General features: G+C 44.6%; 1 protein-coding gene across 2 annotated transcripts; it reads left to right on the top strand.

Annotated features, from left to right (window-relative positions):
- Nucleotides 1-768: 768 nt before the first annotated feature.
- On the top strand, nt 769-23,752 carry LOC310949326 (filamin-C-like). Of its 2 annotated transcripts, XM_083916738.1 has the most exons (47): nt 769-1,476; nt 3,883-4,131; nt 6,085-6,182; nt 7,352-7,502; nt 7,650-7,768; nt 7,902-7,979; nt 8,065-8,227; nt 8,354-8,554; nt 8,719-8,835; nt 9,448-9,585; nt 9,759-9,885; nt 9,975-10,111; nt 10,205-10,398; nt 10,508-10,621; nt 10,727-10,870; nt 11,146-11,269; nt 11,550-11,710; nt 11,827-11,917; nt 12,082-12,251; nt 12,365-12,482; nt 12,580-12,842; nt 12,948-13,545; nt 13,843-14,016; nt 14,794-14,956; nt 15,061-15,389; nt 15,494-15,617; nt 15,795-15,951; nt 16,032-16,221; nt 16,327-16,350; nt 16,450-16,691; nt 16,801-16,900; nt 17,026-17,166; nt 17,338-17,466; nt 17,577-17,750; nt 17,854-18,018; nt 18,147-18,350; nt 18,459-18,611; nt 18,729-18,851; nt 18,955-19,203; nt 19,365-19,634; nt 19,762-19,899; nt 20,052-20,167; nt 20,930-21,062; nt 21,192-21,368; nt 21,486-21,704; nt 22,124-22,351; nt 23,059-23,752. In XM_083916738.1, exons 1-47 carry the CDS (start codon nt 1,104-1,106, stop codon nt 23,244-23,246), a joined length of 8,238 nt encoding a protein of 2,745 aa, XP_083772864.1. In that variant the 5' UTR covers nt 769-1,103; the 3' UTR covers nt 23,247-23,752. The 2 variants fall into 2 exon arrangements, with proteins under 2 accessions (XP_083772864.1, XP_083772865.1); XM_083916739.1 differs by lacking the exon at nt 8,719-8,835.
- The last annotated feature ends 833 nt before the right edge of the window (nt 23,753-24,585 follow it).

Below are 24,585 nucleotides of genomic sequence, written 5' to 3'. Positions count from 1 at the left end.
TCATGTTGACACAGTTGGAGATGACACTAATTTGCTTTGAGTTAAGTCAAGAAGTCAGTTTGTCCTTTCTTGTTTAGTGGAAAAAAATATTCTTATGTGGACAGGCATTTAAATTGGACCATAAATTCTGATTTTTGAGTTGAAAGGCAATAACTCTCAATTCTTCTTGCAATATATCGGATGACTGAATTATTGTAAATCAAAATCATGATGAAGTGGTTTTCTTTCCATAACCTTCCCTGAGCTTGTATTGACCTTTGCTTGTCTACATAGAAATGCATTTCACTCATGGGTGTCAGATAGCTGAGAAACACACGTAATACAGTTGCTTCATCTTTGACCTCATCCTTTAAAATGTTTCTCTCAGAGAAGGACCTCAGTGACAGAACTGAACGTGAAAGATCAAACCTTTTGACCATTATTCTCTTTTAAAAGACACTTTATTGACAGAGAGACTCATTTCTCACTGTCTTTTCTTAGCTCAATTGTTCAGCCACTTGGTTCCTGAGCATGACACATTCGCAACTATCGTCAAGTCCCAGCCCCCCGCCGCCTAAATAGGAGTGCCTAAAAATAAGGAGCATGCCACAACTGTTGCGCTGCCTGGGGTCTGACCAATCACTGCCCCATTCTGTCCGTAAACCGACCCCAACTGCCGTTATCCGTATGGATTAGCAAATAGACTATGATCACAGTGGCTGAGTGACGCGGCCCTGGCCCTTTATATACCAAACTCTTTCCTCTCTCAACAGTCAAGTTAAACACGAACAGAGTCAACTGTAACTGTGCTGCTCCAGCTCTCCTGCCACGAAACTCCATTTTTCGAGAGGAACGACTTGTCAGGAGGGTGCCAATTAAAAAAAGCGGACGACCAGCTGTCTTGCACATTGTAAATCGGATATTTAAATCCATCACTGTCCTTCATCTTCGCATGTACATCCGAAAAATCTCAAGGCTGCCTTTCAAACTCCCCCAAGTTTGAACTTTCCTCCGCGAGAGCGCGCTTGCCATCGACCTGTTAAAGTTTTCTGCGCTGCCGAGCGCACAATCCAACACAGTAGTGTTACCGAGGTATAAAAGTGGACACGGAAAAAGCCACCAACATGAGCAATAACTACAGCGAGGACCAACTGCCTCCGCAGTACTACCAGGCCACCGACTTTGGGGAAGAGGAGGACGACGAGATGCCAGCCACGGAGAAGGACCTGGCCGAGGACGCGCCATGGAAAAAGATCCAGCAGAACACCTTCACCAGGTGGTGCAACGAACACCTCAAGTGCGTCAACAAGACCATCACCGACCTGCAGAGGGAATTTACTGATGGGCTGAAGCTAATTTCACTCCTGGAAGTTTTGAGCCAGAAGAAAATGTACAGAAAGTACCACACCAGACCCAACTTCCGTCAGATGAAACTGGAAAATGTGTCTGTGGCACTAGAGTTCCTCGACAGAGAGCACATCAAACTGGTCTCAATAGGTAAGTTAGACTTAAATGGCATCTGGAAACAATACAGTGGTAAACACACAAAGTTACCAGGCTACTAGATAGGAACAAGTTATAAAAATTATGACTTTATGATAGTTGACAGTGACAGTGTGCTTTTTGATGTTTAAAGCTGAACCTATACAGAATTTCATATCTTTTAATATTTTGAAATCTGTGATGCCTTCATATGCATATTCTGTAGCTGCTCTCTGGACATGTTATCAGTGAGACATGGGAATCACAGCCCTCTGGGAGCTGGGGGTCAACAGCTTATTGGAAAGTTACTGCAGAGATGCCACTGAGGTCATTAACTTGTGTCAGGGCCAAGGACTAGCGGCTCCATAGTGTCCTTTAGCTTATTCCTGCTGCGGCAATGTGGTCAACTCTGGGCTGGAAATTCGCTAGGCCTGTGCTAATGAGAATGACACAATTTTTACACGTGGACAGCAGGCACACACACACACACACACACACACACACACACACACACACACACACACACACACACACACACACACACACACACACACACACACACACACAAACACACACACACACACACACACACACACACCTCTGTCAGGTCAGGGGTCGGAATGACTCACCGGGGCTCTTCGCTGACAGCCTTTTGCGGTCCAGAGCCATCAGCAGTTCCTGTGAGGTGAGGATTAACTCTGGCAGGGATTTAGGGATCAGACTGTGGTACAGATAGCTGAAGTTACAATAAATTGTTGTGTATATGTGTCACATCCACAGAGTCACCAGAAGAGGACTTCACTCCACGAGGGTGAACAGATTGACACCTCTTAGAAATATTTAACAACTGAGGAGAAACTAGTAGCCTAATATGAAAAGCAGTTATGGCTTAATTATATGCATGTGGACAACCCCACAATTCATACAGGAGAAAAGTTATTAAAACTTTGACAGAGTATTTTTCTGTTTTGGTGACTAATGACCCCGCCACACACTTGAGTGAAATTCCTGGCATGGCTGAGGCTGAGGTCTGCGACGGACTGTGAAGGCCACAGTGTGTCCACCTGGACATACACTGTTTGTGTGCGTCTGTCTTATGGCAGGCTCAAATCTTAGGGGCCCTACTGGTCATCACAGGAACGCAAAGGTCACTATCACAGATATCAACTTAAAGTCTGCAAAGTGTGTGTCTAGGATAGCCTCCCTGGGATGTTATATGTTGTCCCAGCTGTACAGATACACACCAGGTCAGACTATTTGGACAGAAACAGGGCGTGATAATATAACTATTTTACTTCCTATCACCCTCTCCCTCCATGCAGCTTTAGTGGGTCAATGCAGCCCTCTTAGGATAATGTCTCAGTCTCATTACAGTGACCCAGAGACACTAAAAAATCCCCGCAGGGTTAGGCACACATGTGTCAGCGTGAAACCAGATACCATTTGATAGATGTCTCTTTGAGCACACAGTTGCCCTTAAATCTGGACACGACAGGTTCAAAACCACACTGTGCCACGGTGTGCCACCTGCCTGCGCCAGTCAAACAGTGTCACATCAAACACTACCCTCTGATAGGAGGCACTCATCTATGAAAAGATAAACAGTCTAAATAAAACAGTCTTGTGATAAACTACTGGCATTAAAGTCACCCTGTTATTAAAGTCTTACTGAATTAAGCGGAGTGTATCGCACAAGATTAGTCGATGAAACATTAAAGTCAAGTGCTCCTCAGAGGTGCTTTTGGCTTAAATGGCTAAATTTCTAAATTAGGTTGGATTTAAAATGGCTTATTTGAAAAACTTTTTCTTTAAAGAACTTCAGGAAATGAGCTGCTTGCTCGTTGTCAATGAGTCTAATCTGCACCTATTTGATTTATCACACTTGGCCGCTACAAGGTTTGGACGTAATTGAAATCCAAGTGGTGTTTATGCAGAGAAGGATCCACTTCCACATATCCTCAGCTGTCACTGTCTTCAGAGTGCCATTGTGACTGGATGACAGATTGTCAGGGGTCTTCAGCCAGACAGCTGTCTGAAAGAAAGGGGCTCCGGGGAGGCTGCGAGAAGCATTAGATTCTTGCCTCCTCAGCAGTCAATCATCAGTGTTTGTATTTCTGGTCAACTCTGCAGAACAGCAAGGAAAGACAATTTTGATATAATACACATGTATATAGATCTTAGATCTTTCTTATGGTTTAGCTTTGGGGTGCCTTTATTAGTGTAACAATAGAAAGAATGTAAACCAGTATATTAGTAGTGTGCACAAATGTCTCCTGAAAGGCCCATAAATAATTAACAATGAAAACACAGCAGGAAGATGCAGTTAACTGGTATACCACCAAATACTGAAGGACATTATTTTCAACTTTTTGGAAGTTATAAATCCTAATGAACATGTTTGTCTCTACTGTCCAACTGCAGATAGCAAAGCCATTGTTGATGGGAATCTAAAGCTGATCCTGGGTCTTATCTGGACTCTCATCCTCCACTACTCTATCTCCATGCCCATGTGGGATGACGAGGATGAGGAGGAGACTAAGAAGCTGACCCCCAAACAGCGCCTGTTGGGCTGGATACAGAACAAGGTGCCGCAGTTGCCCATCAACAACTTCAACCGTGACTGGCGGGATGGCAAAGCCCTGGGAGCTCTGGTCGACAACTGTGCCCCTGGTAAGAAGTGTGTAGTGGCATCAGATGAGGCCGGGTGGAGTTATTGCTGAGTCAGAGTACGTGCTGTGCCTGTTAAAAGGCTTGTTGTATATAGTGTTTTTCCTTGGTTTCTATGGAGGCTGGGGTCAGGCATGTGTCAGTCAGTGTATCTGATACAGTATCACCTCCTCAGGAGATTTTGTCTCCTTTGCTCCTCATCTAGAAATGAAGGCTTTATATCTGCCACACATTCTGCTACATTCTCTCTCTCTCTCTCTCTCTCTCTCTCTCTCTCTCTCTCTCACACACACACACACACACACACACACACACACACACACACACACACACACACACACACACACACACACACACACACACACACACACACACACACACACACACACACACACACACACACACACACACACACACACAGAGACACACTCACACACACAGAATCAGATGTCAGCCAGTGTAATCTGTCTCCAGAGAGCAGGTAGTGTCAGTGGGTTGTAGATGGTTTGCTGATGGTAGGGGGACGTCCCTGCCAGCTGTCCCACAATGACTGAAGCTCTCACTCTCACTGTTTCAAGCCCTGAGGCCCAAGCCCGGCTTTAGTGTTTATAGCCTTGCTGCTACACAACACCCCCAAATTTGGGCACCATTCCTTCTCTTCAGTCAAGGGGGGTGCTTGGCTCGGCATCAAAATACAGAGTTATCTGTCACAGGGAGGTGCCTAAGCCACATATCCAAGGACCACAAGGCCACAGTTTGAGTCACTGCCAGTTCAGAATGCTGCTTCCAACACCGAACATTAAAGTCCTCTCTGTGCATCACAGAGGGAAAGGTGGAGGGGTAGCAAGAGAAGCGTAGAGGGCCGTGTTTAACTGTGTTTATATGAGCCATTGATCTGTGGAGACGCATCTTTCAAACATTGCTGCAGAACTGGCCATACAAGGTTCTGTTGTTTCATCAGCTAATACCAAACAGCAGGGTAACTGACGAAACTCGCTCTATTCTGAAACACAGAAGCTCTGCTTTTAATCCAGATAGAAATGTAGAAAACAAGTTAATTGGCAAGACCAAGAAGAAACCAACATTCTCTCTGACAGACTTTGTATATCCAGTATTTTCTTATAAGACTACATAGGCTAATTAATTTCATTAATCCGATGATCATTTTTTAATCAATTAGTTGTTTGGTCCATAAGATGGTGAAAAATGTTGGTCATTGGTTCCCAAATTCCAATGTGACATCCTCAAATGTCTTATTGTGTCCAGAACCCAAAGATATTCAGTTTGCTGTCACAGAGGATTAAAGAAATCAGATAATTTAGATATTACTTCTTAAAAAACATACTCAGAATGATTAAAAAATTATCAAAGTTGTTACAACTATAGCATATGTCTGTCTTGCTTGGTACTACACAAATGTTGCATTATGAACTACATGGCTATGGGTTTACTCCAGAGCTGACATCACTGTTTGTAGAGCACTGATTTCCCATAGTAACATAGAGCAAGGCCCACCCTGGTGCCTCCCAACTGACAGCCCTACAAAGTTCACTCCTTCCTTCCGCAAATGGTTGTAAACTCAACCCTGTTAATACTGTGGGCCCATGTCTATATTAATTGGATAATAGTTTTCTATGGTGTGCCTGTATGGGGCTTTTGAGTGAGTTGCCATCACCAACACTAATCCAATTTAGGGCATTAGCAGCACGGAGGAGGCTAGCTTTAGCTGCAATGAAAGTGCCTGAGCGTCTCAAACGTTTGAACAGTCGAGAGACCATCGTCATCACACATAGTGCATTCACAGGAGTAATGTGGGTAAGGGCGTGCCATGCAGGAGGTGTTAGACAGATAGTAGTGACAGCTCAAGTGGCCTTATTATAGCAACAGCAGTGTAACACTGACTGCAAGTATGTGTGTGTGCAGAATTGTCTAATCGTCCTGTTTGCATTCTGTTAGGTTTGTGTCCTGATTGGGCTGAGTGGGACCCAAACCAGCCTGTGCAGAATGCCAAAGAAGCCATGCAACAGGCTGACGACTGGCTGGGTGTGCCACAGGTAAGATGCATGATAGATGTCAGCTACAAAGTGCTTTTCAGTTTGATCTAGCTGGATGTCAGATAGGTGAGGTTGATCTCACACATTGCAATAAGATAAGCATAGGTTGTTTTTGCTACTTTCTGATCTGCAACTTTGTTTATACTCAGTGGAATAGACGTTCAGTAAGCACCAAGTATTTCCAAGCAGTTTAAAGCAAGCACCAAGACACATTTGCAAATGAAAACATGCTTCACCGCATGTAGCCTACATACACCTTTGAGCCAGCACTGGACTGGAAAAAGGCAATACTGTGTGTAATATGGAGCCAGTGTTTTTCCAGGGAGATTATGCTGGAGGGTCTCATGAAATATTTATTACCCATCTCACTTCTAATATTTCCATTTACTTTATTGTAGCTCTTAGTAAGAGAGTTTGTAGGGGTTTTATTTGGTAGATTTGTTAATTTGTGGAGGTGTGAGATTCTGAACTCCTTCGGAGCCGGCCCCTGAAACAGAGTTGTAAATATGCCTGCGCTCATCAGAATAGCAATGTGAACAGAGAGAGTGTAATATTTCCATTCCCATTTGTAAGTCTGAGTCTCTGCATTGTAATGTGTTCTATGCTAGTTGTTTACTTGTTTGTCTGAGATACAGAGTTAGCTGTTCTCCATGAGGCTTAGCATCGTTGAGATAGCAGGGGGGTGTATGTCATTGCTCTGCAGGCTTGGGGGCTGGAGTATAGTGTGGTGCTGTTAAGAAGATGTGGTAAAGGTCTGGCTCAGGATAAATCCCCCCTGGCTGGCTTATTGAGGGAAACAATCCTTAACCCTGCTGTCCTGGGGTTAAATATAACCAGCGTGAAGTGTGGCTTTGTGCCACATGGTTTGATAGACAGGCAAACAAGTGCTGGAAGGGAGAGAGGAGCGTGTGTGTCGGGGGGTTGTTAAATCCCGCTGCACTAGGCTTAATAAGGGAAAGTTGTATAAAGACCATACCCTTCAAATGACAGTGCAGTCTATATAAACATAAATTAGGATATGGTGTTTTTTATGGTCAGGGTTGTTGCAGCATGTTGCATAAAAACTGAATAGTACTTTTTATGATGACTACATTTTTCAATTAAAACACAACCAGTTATTCACACACATTATTAATCGCTGTTGTGCTGGTTTTCTGTCTGTGCTGTAGGTGATTGCACCTGAGGAGATTGTGGACCCAGATGTGGATGAGCACTCAGTGATGACCTACCTGTCTCAGTTCCCCAAGGCAAAGCTAAAGCCTGGAGCACCTCTCAGGCCTAAACAGCTTTTCCCAAACAAGGCCAAAGCCTATGGACCTGGTGGGTATCCCAATAGTATGGCATGGTTCACAACAGTTCATATGAATAAAATATATATTTATTTGAATATATGAATATATTTCCTTTTGCTAGGGATGATGTATTTCTCCAAAACTTGCAGGATATATCACTCTATTTATATTACAGGTATTGAGCCTCATGGCAACAAAGTGCTGCAACCTGCTGTTTTCACTGTGGAAACTCTTGAAGCTGGCAGTGGTGAGGTTCTGGTCTATGTGGAGGATCCAGAGGGACACAAAGAGGAGGCAAGTTAAACCTGACAGAAAAAAGGAGCTTAGCATAGAGCCTGCTAGCCAACTCAACCCAACATTTTTTTTAAAGTGTAGCATCTGATCTTTAGTCTAACATTTTCTTTTTTTTTTACGTCTTATTCTCCAGGCTAAGGTTAAACCCAACAAGGACAAAAACAGAAGCTACACTGTCACCTATGTTCCTAAAGTTGAGGGTGTTCACAAGGTAAAGTCCAACTTTTTTTTTTTATGTCCACATATCACTTGGAGAAACTACTCTATTTAAAGGTGTGTTAACTATGTCTTCTTAGGTGAAAGTGCTGTTTGCTGGTCAGGATATTGACAAAAGCCCCTACACAGTGAACGTAGCAAAGGATATGGGCGACCCCAGCAAAGTCCATGCAAGGGGACCAGGTCTGGATCCTACAGGCAATGTGGCTAACAAACCCACCTACTTTGACATCTACACAGCTGGTTAGTATGGAAAAATCAAACTTTCAAAAAAGTCAAAAGTATCACTGGATTTTTTTCCCCAGAGACACTGAAGCTACAGCATCTACTTTGGCCTGTGATGACTGATTATTTTCCTGTCACACTTAGGTGCTGGTAATGGCGACGTCAGTGTGGTAATCGTCGATCCTCAGGGCAAAAAGGACACAGTGGAGCTCATCCTGGAGAATAAGGGCGACAGTGTTTTCCGTTGCACCTATCGTCCCATGATGGAAGGGCCTCACACTGTCCACGTACTGTTTGCAGGCCAAGAGATCCCCAAGAGCCCTTTCACTGTCAACATTGCAGAGGGTGAGCCATCTGTTTGTGTTGTGAATTACTGTCAGACAAATGAGATTTCTTATCATGCTGTTAGTGTCAGGGTGATCTATCCATCACAATCCACAGTCTCCTTTATTTCCCCTGGGAACAGCCACACAGCATAGTCCGTAACCCTTCCTATCTGTCATTTTTAGCTCCACCCGTTGCTCTTCCCAAGGGAGCGCCACTGCAGATAGCACCTAAGTCAGTGTGCACCCCTCCTGAAGCAAAAGGAGGGAAGGGGGCTCCCCCCCAAAAACCGGGCCGCCCAAGTTAGTATGGTTTGCTGGGAGGAGCCTGTGGCCTTTGCTAAGCTAGGCCCCTCCCCCCCAACCTGCGCGCCATGCTCTGCAGATGCCCCTATGTGCTTTCTCTAAGATGAGGGTGTCACGGCTCAATGACGTGCTTGGTTGCCTGCTCCATCTTCTTGCGTTCTGCAGCTTGATGGTTTCGTTATGTTCGGAGAGAGATGAGATGCAATGTTGTGCAAATAGTTTGCATTTCTGTCTACTTAGTTCTTCTCTGTTAAATATCTTTGCTTGTGCTGTTGATGTGTTTGTTTTTATCACATCTAAATTTGCATCAGCCAGCATTCGATTTAAGCCTGCAGTCAACATTTCGGAACGACTGACTGAAATGTTGTGAGATGCTCCCTTGATGCTCTCAAATGTGTCAGTGTCCTATTCAACATTCTGCACTCTATGTTATATGTCCTGCAAGAAGCATCATTCTCATTTGCAGGTTCTGTCAGTCAAGCTTTAAGGAATCCCACTTAAATTGGAAATGTTCAATGTCTTTGCTACTAACATTGCTCTCAACTGCTGGCTACTCTCAGTTGCCATTTGCCAAATATTTCTCTCTTTCACACTTGTTATTCTTTTCAGCGATGAACCCGAATGCCTGCAGAGCTACAGGAAGAGGCCTTCAGCCTAAAGGTGTGAGAATAAAGGAGGTTGCAGACTTCAAAGTTTTCACCAAGGGAGCTGGCAGTGGATTGCTGAGCGTCTCAGTCAAAGGACCAGGTGAGTCAGACAGCTCTCTCTTCGCTGCATCACTCCTCACTCCTCCTCATACATTTTTAGGAGTATTCACTTTGTTTGGGTTTTTGTTTGAACGGGTATTCATATATGATAAACAAAATGCATCAAATGTGTCTTCGAAAAATCCATATTGACTGTATATTATTCATCCTCAGCTGGAGCAGAGGAGCAAGTGAAGGTGCGAGATGCAGGAAACGGCGTGTATGAATGTGAATATTACCCCCTTAAGCCTGGTAAATACACAGTCAGCATCACCTGGGGAGGCCAGCCCATCCCACGCAGGTACGGTCCTATTGCTGCCTTAAGCTATTCATTAACATTGCACATTCACGTCCACGCTTGGTAATATTGTATAATCTTGTGTGTTGCAGCCCCTTTGAAGTTGAAGTCAGTGGGGAGGCAGGTTTTCAGAAGGTGAGGGCCTGGGGACCTGGTCTAAAGACTGGCATGGTGGGAAAATCTGCTGACTTTGTGGTAGAGGCCATCGGCACTGAAGTTGGAACTCTAGGTGAGTCATGTATGAGTGACAGAAGAGGAGTGGATTTTTAAAAATGTATTGTGAATGTGAAATCTGAAGGTTTGAGTTCTTTGGATTTTTTAGGCTTCTCAATTGAAGGCCCATCACAGGCTAAAATTGAGTGTGATGATAAGGGTGATGGCTCCTGTGATGTGCGCTATTGGCCCACTGAGGCTGGTGACTATGCTGTCCATGTCATCTGTGATGATGAGGACATCAAGGACAGCCCCTTCATGGCCCACATCCTTCCTGCAGCCAATGATGTCTTCCCTGAGAAGGTAATTTCCACTCACTTATTTATACCGTACACCATAAGTATAAATCATTTTACCATGGTGACCTGATCCTATTCTAAATAAAATTCATTAAAACAACAAAATGTTGCAGGTGAAAGCATTTGGTCCAGGCCTGCAGCCAACTGGCATCACTGTGAACAAACCAACTGAATTCACCATTGATGCCCGCATGGCTGGGAAGGGTCACCTCAAGATTTATGCCCAGGTAAGGAGAGCAACCGTTTGTGAAACATTGATTGTTTGATCATCAAAGCACATCATTGATATTACATGTACAGACCAGAGCTGACACACTTTTGTATCAACTAAGGACGCTGAAGGCTGCATCATCAACATCAAGATCACTGACAAGGGAGACGGCACATTTCTGTGTGTGTACACCCCTGTCAAGCCCATTAAACACACCATCATCATCACCTGGGGGGACGTCAACGTGCCCAACAGCCCCTTCAGGGTACGACACACACACTCACACACACACACACACACACACACACACACACACACACACACACACACACACACACACACACACACACACACACACACACACACACACACACACACACACACACACACACACACACACACACACACTAAACTGTGGAACTGTAGAATTCAGTCAGTTTGATATAATGATACTCCATCAAATATAAACAAAATACGAGGACTGCAGCAGTTGTACTTGAACCAACGGATTTTGCCTCAAGTACACTGTGAATTCATTAGGTGCTGGTTGGAGAGGGTTGTCATCCAGACAGAGTCAAGGTCTATGGGCCTGGAGTGGAGAAGACGGGGCTCAAGGCTAATGAGCCCACATACTTCACAGTGGACTGCAGTGAGGCCGGTCAAGGTGAGCGTGCACAAGGAGATGGTGTGGGTGGTTACAAAAACACTTCTGAGTTTAGCGGACTCTTAATAAATTTAATGCTGTATCATGCAAATGTTGAAAATTATAAAGCACGGACTGAACAGAATAAATCTGTGCAGTTAAACTGACAAAGTTGTAGTAAGTTATTTGAAATGTGCAAAACAACTTAAAATAAAGCTCTTGGCAGTGGAGCTTCTATTTATTCGAATCATCTATTTATGGATGACCTTCTTGAACTGTGCTCATTGCTATGCACTATTAGGGGACATCAGCATTGGAATCAAGTGTGCCCCAGGGGTGGTTGGCCCTGCCGAGGCAGACATCGACTTTGACATCATCAAGAATGACAATGACACCTTCACTGTCAAGTACACTCCTCCCGGCGCAGGCCGATATACCATCATGGTGTTGTTTGCTGACCAGGTAGGAATGCCTTTTCCAGTGCACAAGCGACTAATGAGTTATCTATAATAATTTTTTAAACATTGTATCAAGTCTTGGGTGATTCCTTATGATTATTATATCATTGGCCTTGTCAGGAAATTCCCATCAGTCCATTCAAAGTCAAAGTGGATCCTTCCCATGATGCTGGTAAGGTGAGAGCAGAGGGCCCTGGACTCAACAAAACAGGTGAGATCCACTGAAGACAAGAACCAGAATTAGTATACATATCGAGTACATCAAATGTATAGATATTTGCATTTGTAGAAAATACCCACTACAATAATTTGATGTCATAGAAAGGATTTAATTCCACTAGGATAGGTAGCACTGACAAAACACATGTGTTTCAGGAGTGGAGGTGGGCACTCCAACCCACTTCACCATCTACACAAAGGGAGCTGGCAAGGCCAAGCCTGAGGTGCATTTTGCAGCATCAGGCCCAGGAGAGGCAGTTCGTGACTTTGAGATCATCGATAACCACGATTACTCCTACACTGTCAAGTACACAGCTCTTCAACAGGTACAGTAGGCATCTGTTTGAAACCTGTTATCATTAGAATATGGATGCAGAGATTATTCACAATATTGCCTCACATCAATCCATATTCATTCTTCCTTTTTGTGTCTTTTCAGGGTAACATGACAATTTCAGTCACTCATGGAGGAGATCCCATTCCCAAGAGCCCCTTCCAAATCACAGTGGCTCCACCTCTGGATATTGGGAGGGTGAAAGTGGAGGGATTAGACACCAGTAAGTTACAAACACTAAATACTACACTTTTGAATTTACCATGTAAAAATAGTTAGTTGCAAGGTATTTAAGTGTTTCACATGAATCTTTTTTGCAGAAGTGGAGGTTGGAAAGGATCAGGAGTTCACAATCAACACAAAGGGTGCTGGTGGGCGAGGCGATGTGGGTGTGAAGATGACCTCACCCTCTGGCCGCCCAATCCCATGCAAGCTGGAATCGGACAAAGCCAAAGGCACTCACAGTGTCAAGTATATCCCGCCAGAGGAGGGGCAGTACAAGGTTGATGTCAGCTATGATGGCAACCCGGTGATGGGAAGCCCCTTTGGGGTTGAAGCAGTGATGCCTGCTGATCCTTCAAAGGTAAAAGTTCATGAAAGCTGCTGTAGTTTGACACTTTCATAACATACAAATACTTGATGTTTTGTATACCACATGTCAAAAACTGACCTGGCTGTTGCATCACAGGTGCGAGCCTTTGGCCCAGGTCTGCAGGGAGGCATTGTAGGTAAACCAGCTCCATTCACTATTGACACAAAGGGAGCTGGTGCAGGTGGGCTTGGCCTGACTGTGGAGGGTCCCTGCGAGGCGAAGATTGAGTGCCAGGACAACGGTGACGGTACATGCTCAGTGTTCTACCTGCCCACTGAGCCTGGGGAGTATGCCATCAACATCTTGTTTGCTGAGCAGCACATCCCCGGCTCTCCCTTTAAGGCTGCAGTGCGCGCAGCTTTGGACCCTAGCAAGGTGACGGCTAGCGGGCCAGGCCTGGAGAAGGCCAAGGCAGGCGAACCAGCGTCCTTCACTGTGGACTGCACCCGGGCAGGCGATGCTGAGCTCACCATTGAGATTGTGTCAGAGACCGGGGCTAAGGCTGAAGTGCATATTCAAAAAACTGCAGAGGGGACCTTTTCTGTTACGTACATCCCTCCCTTCCATGGCACACACACCATCACGATCAAGTATGGCGGCCAGATGATTCCCCAGTTTCCCAAAGTCCTGCACGTCGAGCCTTCTGTGGACACCAGCGGGGTGCATGTCTATGGGCCAGGAGTGGAGCCCAGAGGTAACGAGACCCAGAACCTCAGCAGCAGAAAATGAGTTAGCTCTTCATGTTAGGTTTTTAATAGACCTAGGTATTAGTCAATTAATGGCATAGTTACCAAAGCAATCTAAGTCATTTATAAAGCAAACATTTGCAGGTTGCTTTTCTTCCAGTTATGTATGTACTATTGTAAGTAGGTCAGAAATAGCTCATAAATCTGTTATAAGGATTTATAATGTCAAGTCTTCAAATGACTGAGTCCACTTAATCTTGTTTCTCATTGGCAACAAATCACCTGAAGGGCTTTTCTGTTTCTAGGGGTCCTCAGAGAAGTGACAACCCACTTCATTGTTGACGCTCGTTCCCTCAACAAGGTCGGAGGGAATCATGTGAAGGTTCACATTATCAGCCCCTCAGGCACCAACACAGACACCTACATTACTGACAAGGGAGATGGCACTTACAGAGTGGAGTACACAGCATTCGAGGATGGTAGGACAAAAATCTTACTTCATTTCATTTCACAGTGTTAACTGACTGAATCACTAAGTAAGATCTATGTCAAATTTCTAACATTAACAAACCTAACCCGCTGCAGGTACATCGATGATTTTACATAGGAAGGCTGTCTGAAAGAGAACATATAGACGGATGGAGAAATCCCTGACAGGTGCTGGCGTTGAGTGCCATTTGGGAATAACGCAGGAGAGTGGGAAAAGATAGGGGTAAAAATATAGAATGATGCAGTAAAGCAATGATGTGAGGGGTGGAGAGCAGAGAGGTAGAGAGTCAGACAGGCTGTGTTTTATAAATAGTGTGCTCTGGAACAGAAGCTCTTAACCAGGCAGGTATGTGTGCTGAAGGCTGCCTGCACACAGCTATACAGCAGGGGAATGACAGGGGATATTAATAGAGACCTATAACACAAAAGCAAAGAGATCACAGAGCACTTCTCCACCACCAGACGTGCTCTAATATCATAGCAGTGCTACTGGGAATGTGGCATATAGGACTACTGAGAGGGCTCTGTCAGAAAAATGTTGTAACAGAATAATGAATAGGGAACAGATGTAACGCCTTGTACGTTCACCAGAGCGTCTGTGCTCTAGATGGCATCTTTTATAAATAAACAGATGTTTATCTCCCTAAAAGGGAATTTGTCTGGCTCATAATTAAACGCAATAACGGAAAATATTTGCTTGCGTTGAGAACGTTCAGGCAGAGAGATATGACAGCAGACATTGAACTGATGCATCTGTTTTTGAGCAGGAATGCATCTGATTGAGGTGCAGTATGACGACGCGCCAGTGCCAAAGAGTCCCTTCAGAGTGTCTGTGGTGGAGGGATGTGATCCGACCCGGGTCCGTGCCTTTGGACCAGGTCTGGAGGGAGGAATTACCAACAAGCCCAACTGCTTCACTGTGGAGACCAGGTACTGTTGGATCACACTGAAAGGAGAAATGTGTGGGACATTGAATCAAACGTGTAATTAATTAAAAGTGTTGGCTTTTAATTAATTAGTGTCTTTTCTCTCAGGGGTGCTGGTACAGGAGGCCTGGGCCTGACCATTGAGGGAGCCTCAGAGGCAAAAATATCCTGCAAGGACAATAAAGATGGCAGCTGCAGTGTGGAGTACATCCCCTTCACTACTGGAGACTATGACGTCAACATCAACTACGGAGGTCACCCGATCCCTGGCAGTCCGTTCCGTGTACCAGTGAAGGACCCTGTGGACCCTAGCAAGGTGAAATGCTCAGGTCCAGGTCTGGGCTCTGGAGTGAGGGCCCATGTTCCTCAGACTTTCACAGCAGACTGTACCAAGGCTGGACAGGCCCCATTGGATGTCAAACTCTATGGCCCAACAGGTGAGGATATACTGCTTGACTATGACAACCCCTTGCCTCCTCTAAGCTGACAAGTGGCAGCAAGTTGGCGGTCTATGATTATTTCCATAATATCTTATTTCCAGGTACTGTGGAGCCAGTTGGTGTGAAGAACAACGGCGATGGCACCCACACAGTTCACTACACCCCAGCGCAGGACGGCCCTTACACTGTAGCTGTCAAATATGCAGATCAGGAAGTCCCACACAGGTACAGTATGAGTTTAAGCCAGGCAGTATGTGCAGAAATGTCTTAGTAAAAAGTTCTGCTCCGTCTGGATAGATTTAAAAATGAAAAGTGAAGTTCAGCAAATTTTCTGTTCCCATTTCTGTCCTTTGGAGACCTGGGTAAAGTAATTACTCTTCATATTCCTTCCTTCCTCTGCAGTCCATTCAAGGTAATGTCTCAGCCTGGGCATGATGCCAGTAAGGTACGCGCCAGTGGCCCTGGTCTAGACACAAAAGGTGTGTCTGCGAGCATGCCAGTCGAGTTCACCATTGATGCTCGTGATGCTGGGGAGGGACTGCTCACTGTGCAGATTCTGGTGGGTTCACCTACCTTTTACTCAATAGGTTTTAATCCATAAACTGCCATTTAAAATGACTAACTATTGTCTATTGACAGGACCCAGAGGGCAAGCCGAAGAATGCAACCATCCAGGACAATAGGGACGGCACCTACACTGTCTCCTATGTACCTGACTCTACAGGCCCTTACACTATCACCATTAAATATGGAGGAGATGAGATTCCTTACTCCCCATACCGCATCCAGTCCCTGCCCACAGGAGATGCCAGCAAATGTCTCCTCACAGGTGATAAAATCACTGTGGATCCATAATTGTTTGAGTAAATACAAATAATACTGTCGTAGCATTTATATATTTATATTCAACATTTGTATTTTTTTTTCTTTCCAGTTTCTATTGGAGGACATGGCATGTGTGAGTAACAGAGAATTTGTTTTCATTACTGTGACACCTTGCTGGCAAATCTTCTTCACTTCTTATAATTTTTCCTTATTCCCCCACTGTCCTTCACAGCAAGTCTTCAGAAGCTACAAACCTCCGAGGATACGGTTATCACAGTGGATGCCAAGGCTGCTGGGAAAGGCAAGGTGACCTGTAAAGTGCAGACCCCACAAGGGATGGAGCTGGACATGGATGTGGTTGAAAATCGTGATGGGACCTTTGACATTTACTACACAGCCCCTGAACCTGGCAAATATGTTATTACCATTCGCTTTGGGGGACAGAACATCCCCAAGAGCCCCTTCCATGTGGTGGTGCGTAAAGGAGTATTTAAACGGCTGCTACAGCTGCATGCTAGTTGCACTCTCGTTCTGACATTTAATTCTATAAAACCAATATTTTCTCTTCTCTGTGTATTGGCAGGCCTCAAATGAGCCAGTTGTTCCCCCGGATACTGTGGATCCTTTATTCCGTCCTGTTAACTTCCTCGTCCCCTTCACGCCACAGCAAGGAGAAATCACAGGTGTGACAAACAGCTTTTAAACAGTCAGAAAACCCTGCACACACACATACACACACACACACACACACTATAAATATATATATTTTTAGGTCACTGACATTGCTCCGAACGGCTGTTATTTCTAGGTGAAGTGCGGATGCCTTCAGGCAAGACTGCCCGTCCGCATATCACTGACAATAAGGATGGAACCATCACAATAAAGTACCAGCCCACAGAGAGAGGTTTGCACGAGATGGACATCAGATATGACGGCAACCACATTCCAGGTCAGAAACAAAACACATTTGAAGGAAAGAAGAAAGCCACTGTTAACTTTTGATATAACCTTGATTTATTGAAGGATTTTTGCTCTCTCATTTTTCAAAGTAAAATGCGATAGATGCTGTTCACAGTTATACAGTCTCATTACAGTTTGCCAATGATTATATCTCTTATAGGAAGCCCTCTGCAGTTCTTTGTGGATGCTGTGAACAGTGGATTGGTGACTGCCTATGGTCCAGGTCTGAGTTACGGCATGGTCAACAAGTCTGCCACTTTCACTGTGGTCACTAAGAATGCAGGAGAAGGTACTATATCTTACTTCCCCCGTGATATTTTCTATTTCACAGTGGATTTGTGGCAATACAGTTAACCCTTACTACACCACAGAAAAGTAAAAATGTCCCCAACCCCTCAGGTGGTTTGTCACTGGCAGTGGAGGGTCCCTCTAAGGCCGAGATCACCTGTAAGGACAACAAAGACGGTACCTGCACTGTGTCTTACTTGCCCACAGCTCCTGGAGACTACAACATCATTGTCAAATTTGACAACAAGCACATTCCTGGCAGTCCCTTTACTGCTAAGATCACTGGTAAGGAAATAAATAATTTCTTCCATAGACTTTAGACACTGTGGATATAATAAATCAGTAGTAAGGGGTCGACAAACATCTAAAGCACCTTTTTAATGTCAAGGGGATGATGCCATAACCAGGACATCACAGCTGAATGTTGGCACATCGGCTGACGTGTCCCTGAAGATCACAGAGACTGATCTGAGCTCCCTGACTGCCAGTATCAGAGCGCCATCAGGCAACGAGGAGCCCTGCCTGCTCAAGAGACTGCCCAACAGACACCTCGGTGAGATATTCACTCGCAAGATACTACACAAAATAACAGGAAGAGTAGAACACAGATAAGACGAATGCATTTGGATTTCATTTTTCTGGTCCTTTGTCTTGATTTCCCCCCCTTTTTTATGTTCAAAGGTATTTCTTTCACCCCTAAGGAGGTGGGTGAGCATGAAGTGAGCGTGAGAAAGAATGGCGTGCACGTTGCCAACAGCCCTTTTAAAATCATGGTTGGCCAGTCAGAGATCGGTGAGGCCAGTAGAGTGAAGGCTTTCGGTAAAGGCCTGGTGGAGGCACGCACTTTAGAAATGGCTGAATTCTTTGTGGATACAAGGAACGCAGGTAAGATTTAGAGACGGTTCACCTTTACGGCAAGCAGAAAAAATACTGAAAAAATACAAAGGCAGCATGTACTTTCTCAACATCTCCCTACTTCTCTTCTTCCTTTAGGTTATGGAGGTCTAGCATTGTCGATTGAGGGTCCGAGCAAAGTGGATATCAACTGTGAAGATATGGAGGATGGGACGTGCAGAGTCACCTACTGTCCAACAGAACCTGGAAGTTACATTGTTAACATTAAGTTTGCTGAAAAACACATCCCAGGTTAGAATCCTTTACTTGGACAATTTACAAATACAAAAACTAGACATCTTTTGACATCTTGAAAATAAAATAAATCTGAATATATTTGATTACTATATATGTGTTTGTCCCCTCCAGGAAGTCCTTTCACAGTGAAGGTGACAGGAGAAGGAAGGATAAAGGAGAGTATTACTAGAAAGAGACAGGCGTCTTCTATTGCCTCAGTAGGCAGCACATGTGGCCTCAACCTTAAGATCCCAGGTGAGTACAGGATCCAATCAGAAGTGGTAAGAGGGCAGTGGTCAACTATCTTAGAATAAATGCACTCACATTTGTATTCTTATATGCTTTTTCCTAACTGCAGGAAACTGGTTCCAGATGGTTTCAGCTCAGGAGAGGCTGACCAGGACATTTACCCGCAGCAGCCACACCTACACCCGCACTGAACGCACAGAGATCAGCAAAACCCGCGGTGGAGAGACCAAGAGGGAGGTCCGAGTGGAGGAGAGCACCCAAATGGGGGGAGGAGGAAGCCCCTTTAGAGATGTTTTTGGAGACTTTCTGGGCAGAGAGAGCCTTAGCAGCTTCGCTGGCATCACTGCCAGACCTGAGGGTAAGACTTTGAATTTCAGCACAATTTTTGAAACGTGAAAACTTGTATGCTTTGGTTTACCTCTATCCACTAAAGGGTATAACCAAGTTTCTGTTATCCTCTGAAAACGGTTCCTATGGTTGTATCTAAACACGTCATCTGTGCTGCTCTGTCTCATCCAGTTGAGAGTGGCTCCCAGGCCATGACGGCTCAGGTGACCAGCCCCAGTGGGAAAACAGTGGATGCTGACATAGTCGATGGAGAGAGCAGCACCTACAGCGTGCGCTTCATTCCCCAGGAAATGGGACCCCACACCGTCAACGTTAAGTACAGAGGCCAACACGTCCCTGGTAGCCCCTTCCAATTCACTGTGGGGCCCATGGGGGAGGGAGGAGCACACAAGGTCCGCGCAGGTGGACCAGGCCTAGAAAGAGGCGTAGCTGCAGCACCTTGTAAGTTCACTTTTTCCCACTTTCACTGGGGAGAACTGTGTTTTCTTCAAGTACTATTCAAGACATGGTTTTAAATGTTTCATGAAATGTTCATACTTAAGGTGAACCTTTGTTCCAACCTCTCTAGCTGAATTTAGTATCTGGACCAGAGAGGCAGGTGCAGGCGGTCTATCCATTGCTGTAGAGGGTCCCAGCAAGGCTGAAATCTCCTTTGAGGATAGGAAGGATGGTTCCTGTGGTGTCTCATACATAGTGAAAGAACCAGGTAAAACTTTTGTTACCCATAAGTGTAGAAGTTTGCTCATTTGAATGTTTTTTTTTTGAGTGTTTTTGTCTCTATACTGCTAAACTTTTCAGTAATTCTTTCATACAAGTTCATTTGATGGAGAAAGAAAATAACCTGTCTGCTTTCTCCAGGTGACTACGAGGTGTCAATCAAGTTCAACAATGAACACATTCCTGACAGCCCATTTATCGTTCCGATTGCTACACTGTCAGACGAGGCCCGCAGGCTCACTGTCACATGCCTTCAGGTGAGATCACACATGCACACACACACTAGTAGACAAAAGCCACATTCATTTGTTGTGTAAAACAACCACAGACATATGCACAGTCACAAAGTATAAGGGTTGAATTACAGATTGCATGTAACTCAATGTTTCAGTGGATTTAGTTATTTCTGTCTAATAGCACTTTGCCCTTGAAGTGTAATTGAAAGCCAATGTTAGCGCTGTATCTGCGAGTATAATACTGGGATGCTGGCCAGTGATGAAGGGCTGGATTAACTGTCCCTTTCTAATGTTGGGCACCACAAGCTCTGCTATGTGTGGGCAGTCAGCGAGGCTATGCGATTGTGTTTCTGTCTAAGCAAGGAAATATTCAGAGGAAGATATAGAGATACCTGTGACAGCTCACAATATTTCTCTCCTCTCTTCACAGAGTCTTGTTTTATGTGCTCCCACAGTTTGCATTACAATTACCAATGCTAAAAACATGTATTTTTAGTTGACTGAAATGACACTTCAGAGGGCTTTCCTACCACTAGAAGCCAGGTGAAGTGCAATATCAGACACTTATGTCGTCTCTTATGTCTGGTAGGACCGCTTGTCCGCCTGCAGGGCAAAAACACTAAGCGCCTCGTTGTAAACTCTGACCTTTTCTGCCTCTCACACCCAACCCCTCAATCTATTCTCATTCAGGCGTGATGAGTCACACTCTGTGTCCCTCGAGGTGCGGGCACATACACATGCACAAAAATATATTCTAATTACATTTTTCTCTGTTTGTTGTAGGAGAAGGACTTGAAGGTAAACCAAGAGGCGTCCTTCATGGTGCAGCGAAATGGGGCTCGAGGCGTGGTTGACGCCAAAGTTCACACCCCTTCCGGCTCTTCTGAGGAATGCTATGTCACTGAGCTCGACAGCGGTACGCACCGGCCTCACTTTGCAGTACAAAGTAGACTTTAGAAGACAGAGAAGTCAGCCTTTTAAAAAAAAGAAAATCTGCAAGCATCATTTAGGAGTAATATATCCACTTATGTTTTATGTTGTTCAGACAAGAATGCAATCCGCTTTATTCCACGGGAGAACGGAGTACACTCTATAGATGTCAAGTTCAACGGATGCCACATTCCTGGAAGCCCCTTTAACGTGCGAGTGGGAGCCCCGGGGCTGGTTGGGGACCCAGGCATGGTGACAGCACATGGTCCTGGACTGCAGGGAGGAACCACAGGTAGATATAACCACCACCACTACGAATACTCATTATAGTTTCTTTGTGATTTTTAATTGATTTAATATAATGTACAGCAACTGAGCATCTTTTTTTGCATTGCCCTCTTTCTCCCAGGTGCACCCTCAGAGTTTGTAGTCAACACTTGTAACGCTGGTTCTGCCACTCTTTCTGTCAACATCGACGGGCCATCCAAGGTCAAGATGGATTGTCGGGAATGTCCTGAAGGCTACAAGATCACCTACACACCCATGGCCCCTGGCAACTATCTCATCACCATTAAATACGGAGGACCACAGCACATAGTGGGCAGCCCTTTCAAAGCTAAAATCACAGGTCTGCTTGACAGTCACTCTCCCATCTGATCTGTGGATCTAACATGACAAGTGTCTCAATTATGAAACAAATGTTCCACTGAAAAAAAGTGTGAAAGTCAGGAAAATGTTGTGTCATCTCTGTCATAATGCTCAGTGTACAACTTTCATATAAAATGTCCTTCTCTAGGACTACGCTGATACATCCGTATCTCTATTTGGTGTTTACAAATTCCTTTTTTTAATGTTTTTATTAATGTGGCATAAAAATACTTTCAAGACATGGGAGAACACCATGGGTCCTGGAAGTTCACTTCATCTGAGCTGCAGCATCCTTGCTTCCCTCATATCTTTTTCCATACTGAGTGTAATTTATATGTGTATTAACAGAGCCACCATCACATTAGATAACCTCTCTCTCTGTGTGTCTCTCTCCTGCAGGAGCCCGGCTGTCGGGGGGACACAGCCTCCATGAGACCTCCTCAGTCTTGGTCGAAACAGTTACCAAGACCTCCAAAGTGGGCGGTGCCTACAGCTCCAGCTCCTCCTCTTCCACAACCTCAACAAAACTGCCATCTGATGCCAGCATGGTGGTTTGTCGTGGAACGGGGCTGGCCAAGGCTGTGGTCGGACAGAAAAACAATTTTACGGTTGACTGCAGCAAAGCAGGTCAGATAATGCACATACAGATCTTATATTCCTACAGTAAAAACACAAGTCAAATACATATAGTTTCTACATACACTATATAGCTTCAGCTTTTGAGCAGAGGAACAACCTGTAATCCCAATATCACCTTTTAAAGTTGTTATGGTGAATGTCACGTGTTAGCAAAAGATCGTCAACAGCATCCAGCAGACACAGAACAATATTAGCATTAATTTGGAGCTGTGTTTCTTGCAACCAAACCGAGTCCAGTATTCACTTTTCTTTGGGTTCTCTTGGGTCTGTACAAAATCCTAAGGGAAATAACTGACTCTTTAGCATCTAAATGAACCACTTTGTTCAGGAGCTAGTTGCTAAATTAGCCTGTCTGGTGTTTGGTGCTGGGCAGGTAGCATACCTTTTATAGAGCTTTCTACTGAAAACAGCTGCCTGCTGATGCTGAAAATGAGGTTGATGAGTCAGAGTAAAAAAAACATTAATGTTGCGGGCCTTAAAAACAAAATGCTGAGGTAGAGCTGAGTTGACTGCAAAATCAGTAGATGCTTCTCCATTGGTTTGTCACTATGAGGGACCCCAATTACATTATACTTAATCATATCATCTATTGGTTGCATCCAATATGTGATTAGTACATCTACAACTATGCAAACAGAACTGTGTAACCTTTGCCGACCACAATCACTAAATCCCTCTCTTCACTTCTTATGCAGGTACAAACATGCTGATGGTGGGCGTGCATGGACCCCAGACTCCTTGCGAAGAGGTGTATGTCAAGCACATGGGCAACAAGCTCTATAACGTCACCTACACTGTCAAGGACAAGGGCAGCTACACTGTCATTGTGAAATGGGGCGACGACAATATCCCCGGGAGCCCTTACAAAGTGGTTGTACCCTAAAACAAACTGCACTGCCCGTGTCCCTTCCACTTCACTGACCCACCACCCTTTTCTTGTCGTGTGCACGCATCAATCAAACTCCCTGGTACTTCTTTTCCGGCCCCCCTCTTCGCTCTTCGGCGGATGACAATGTACTCAACATTCACTAAAACCGGCAAGGATATTCGCTTACAGTTTTCTTGATGACAGAATATCTATTGTGCCAAAATTTTGCATTAACTCCAGAAATGACATTTACAACAAGTATACATCCACATTCAGAGTGATGTGAAGGCGAACAGTGTGGTTTACAAGTCTTTGAGTGATGTTTTACTCGGTCCATCAAATTTCCTCTCTCTGTTCTGTTAAACGAACTGCATCATATAAGAAATAAGAGTAATCAACAGTATTAAAGTGTGATGTAATGTGGTTTTGTATGGTTTAAGAATGAGATATTGAATTGTTTTGTTATATTAACCTATTTTTGGTAAGTCTTTGCAGACCTAATAAAGATTTAATGGCTAACTTTCCAGACAAAGGTGTTTGAATTTATTTGATTTCTCACAGAGTTAGCAGACCCTTCGCTGGTTCAGCAGGAGGCATTTCCTACTCAGATTTTCACATTGCAGCATACTCAGGCTCTCCTCTATAACTGTCTCATGCAGCTATTTTCTGACCACTGCTGGTTCTTCCGTCTGAGCAGCTGTCAGGATATTTTCTCTTGATGACACAGTCTCTAGACTGAGTATCTACAGTAACAGACAGATATCAAGGCTCTTAATATTTTGTTTCACACACCTGGGAATCTCATGGTAGTGAATCTCCTATAGCATCTAATTTACCTTTAACATCAATTCAAAACTACTGATTAGTATTCCACTGATGAAGCAATCCACACATCCTCTCATTTACATCCTGTATTTGTCCAGATGCAATCACAAGATGGCAGCATAGTCAAACTCTCCTCTATATCTATGGCCCAACCAAAAACACCATAACAAAATCTCCATTGTTCCCAGCGAAGATTAACTACTCTATCCTTAACACAAGGGAGCCTGCGGAGCATAGAAACCAGTGGCATCAGCTTCTATTGTGTGTGTAATTAATCCTGTTGGATCAGAGATGGAACACAAGTGGTTTCTGTTGTGGCATCCTAGCAGGGTGGGGTGGGGTACCCTGCTGAGGCTCAAATGGACCAGAAAGAAGGGAGTTTCAGCCTCTTGCTTGTGCGTGTTCTCGTGCATATGTGCCTTTCATCACTTGTGCCTCCTCCATGGCCTGTGCATGTGCTCTGTATGTCCTCTGCGTGATCTACAGGGCTTGGTCCCATTGTGAGCCAACCACGCAGTCTCCACACGCT

Source organism: Echiichthys vipera (genome assembly GCF_963691815.1).
Source record: "Echiichthys vipera genome assembly, chromosome: 7".
In the NCBI taxonomy this organism is placed as follows: Eukaryota; Metazoa; Chordata; class Actinopteri; order Perciformes; family Trachinidae; genus Echiichthys; species Echiichthys vipera.
Note: the sequence above shows the minus strand (reverse complement) of the source record. Positions and strands in the feature narration are given on the sequence as shown.

What these genes read in the sequence shown, in the direction of transcription:
- LOC310949326 (XM_083916738.1), top strand. Translation starts at nt 1,104, where the DNA reads ATGAGCAATAACTACAGCGAGGACCAACTGCCTCCGCAGTACTACCAG. An exon ending in GGTCGACAACTGTGCCCCTG is followed by an intron (nt 4,132 to 6,084) that starts GTAAGAAGTGTG and finishes GCATTCTGTTAG; the next exon opens with GTTTGTGTCCTGATTGGGCT. An exon ending in GGTTGACTGCAGCAAAGCAG is followed by an intron (nt 22,352 to 23,058) that starts GTCAGATAATGC and finishes CTTCTTATGCAG; the next exon opens with GTACAAACATGCTGATGGTG.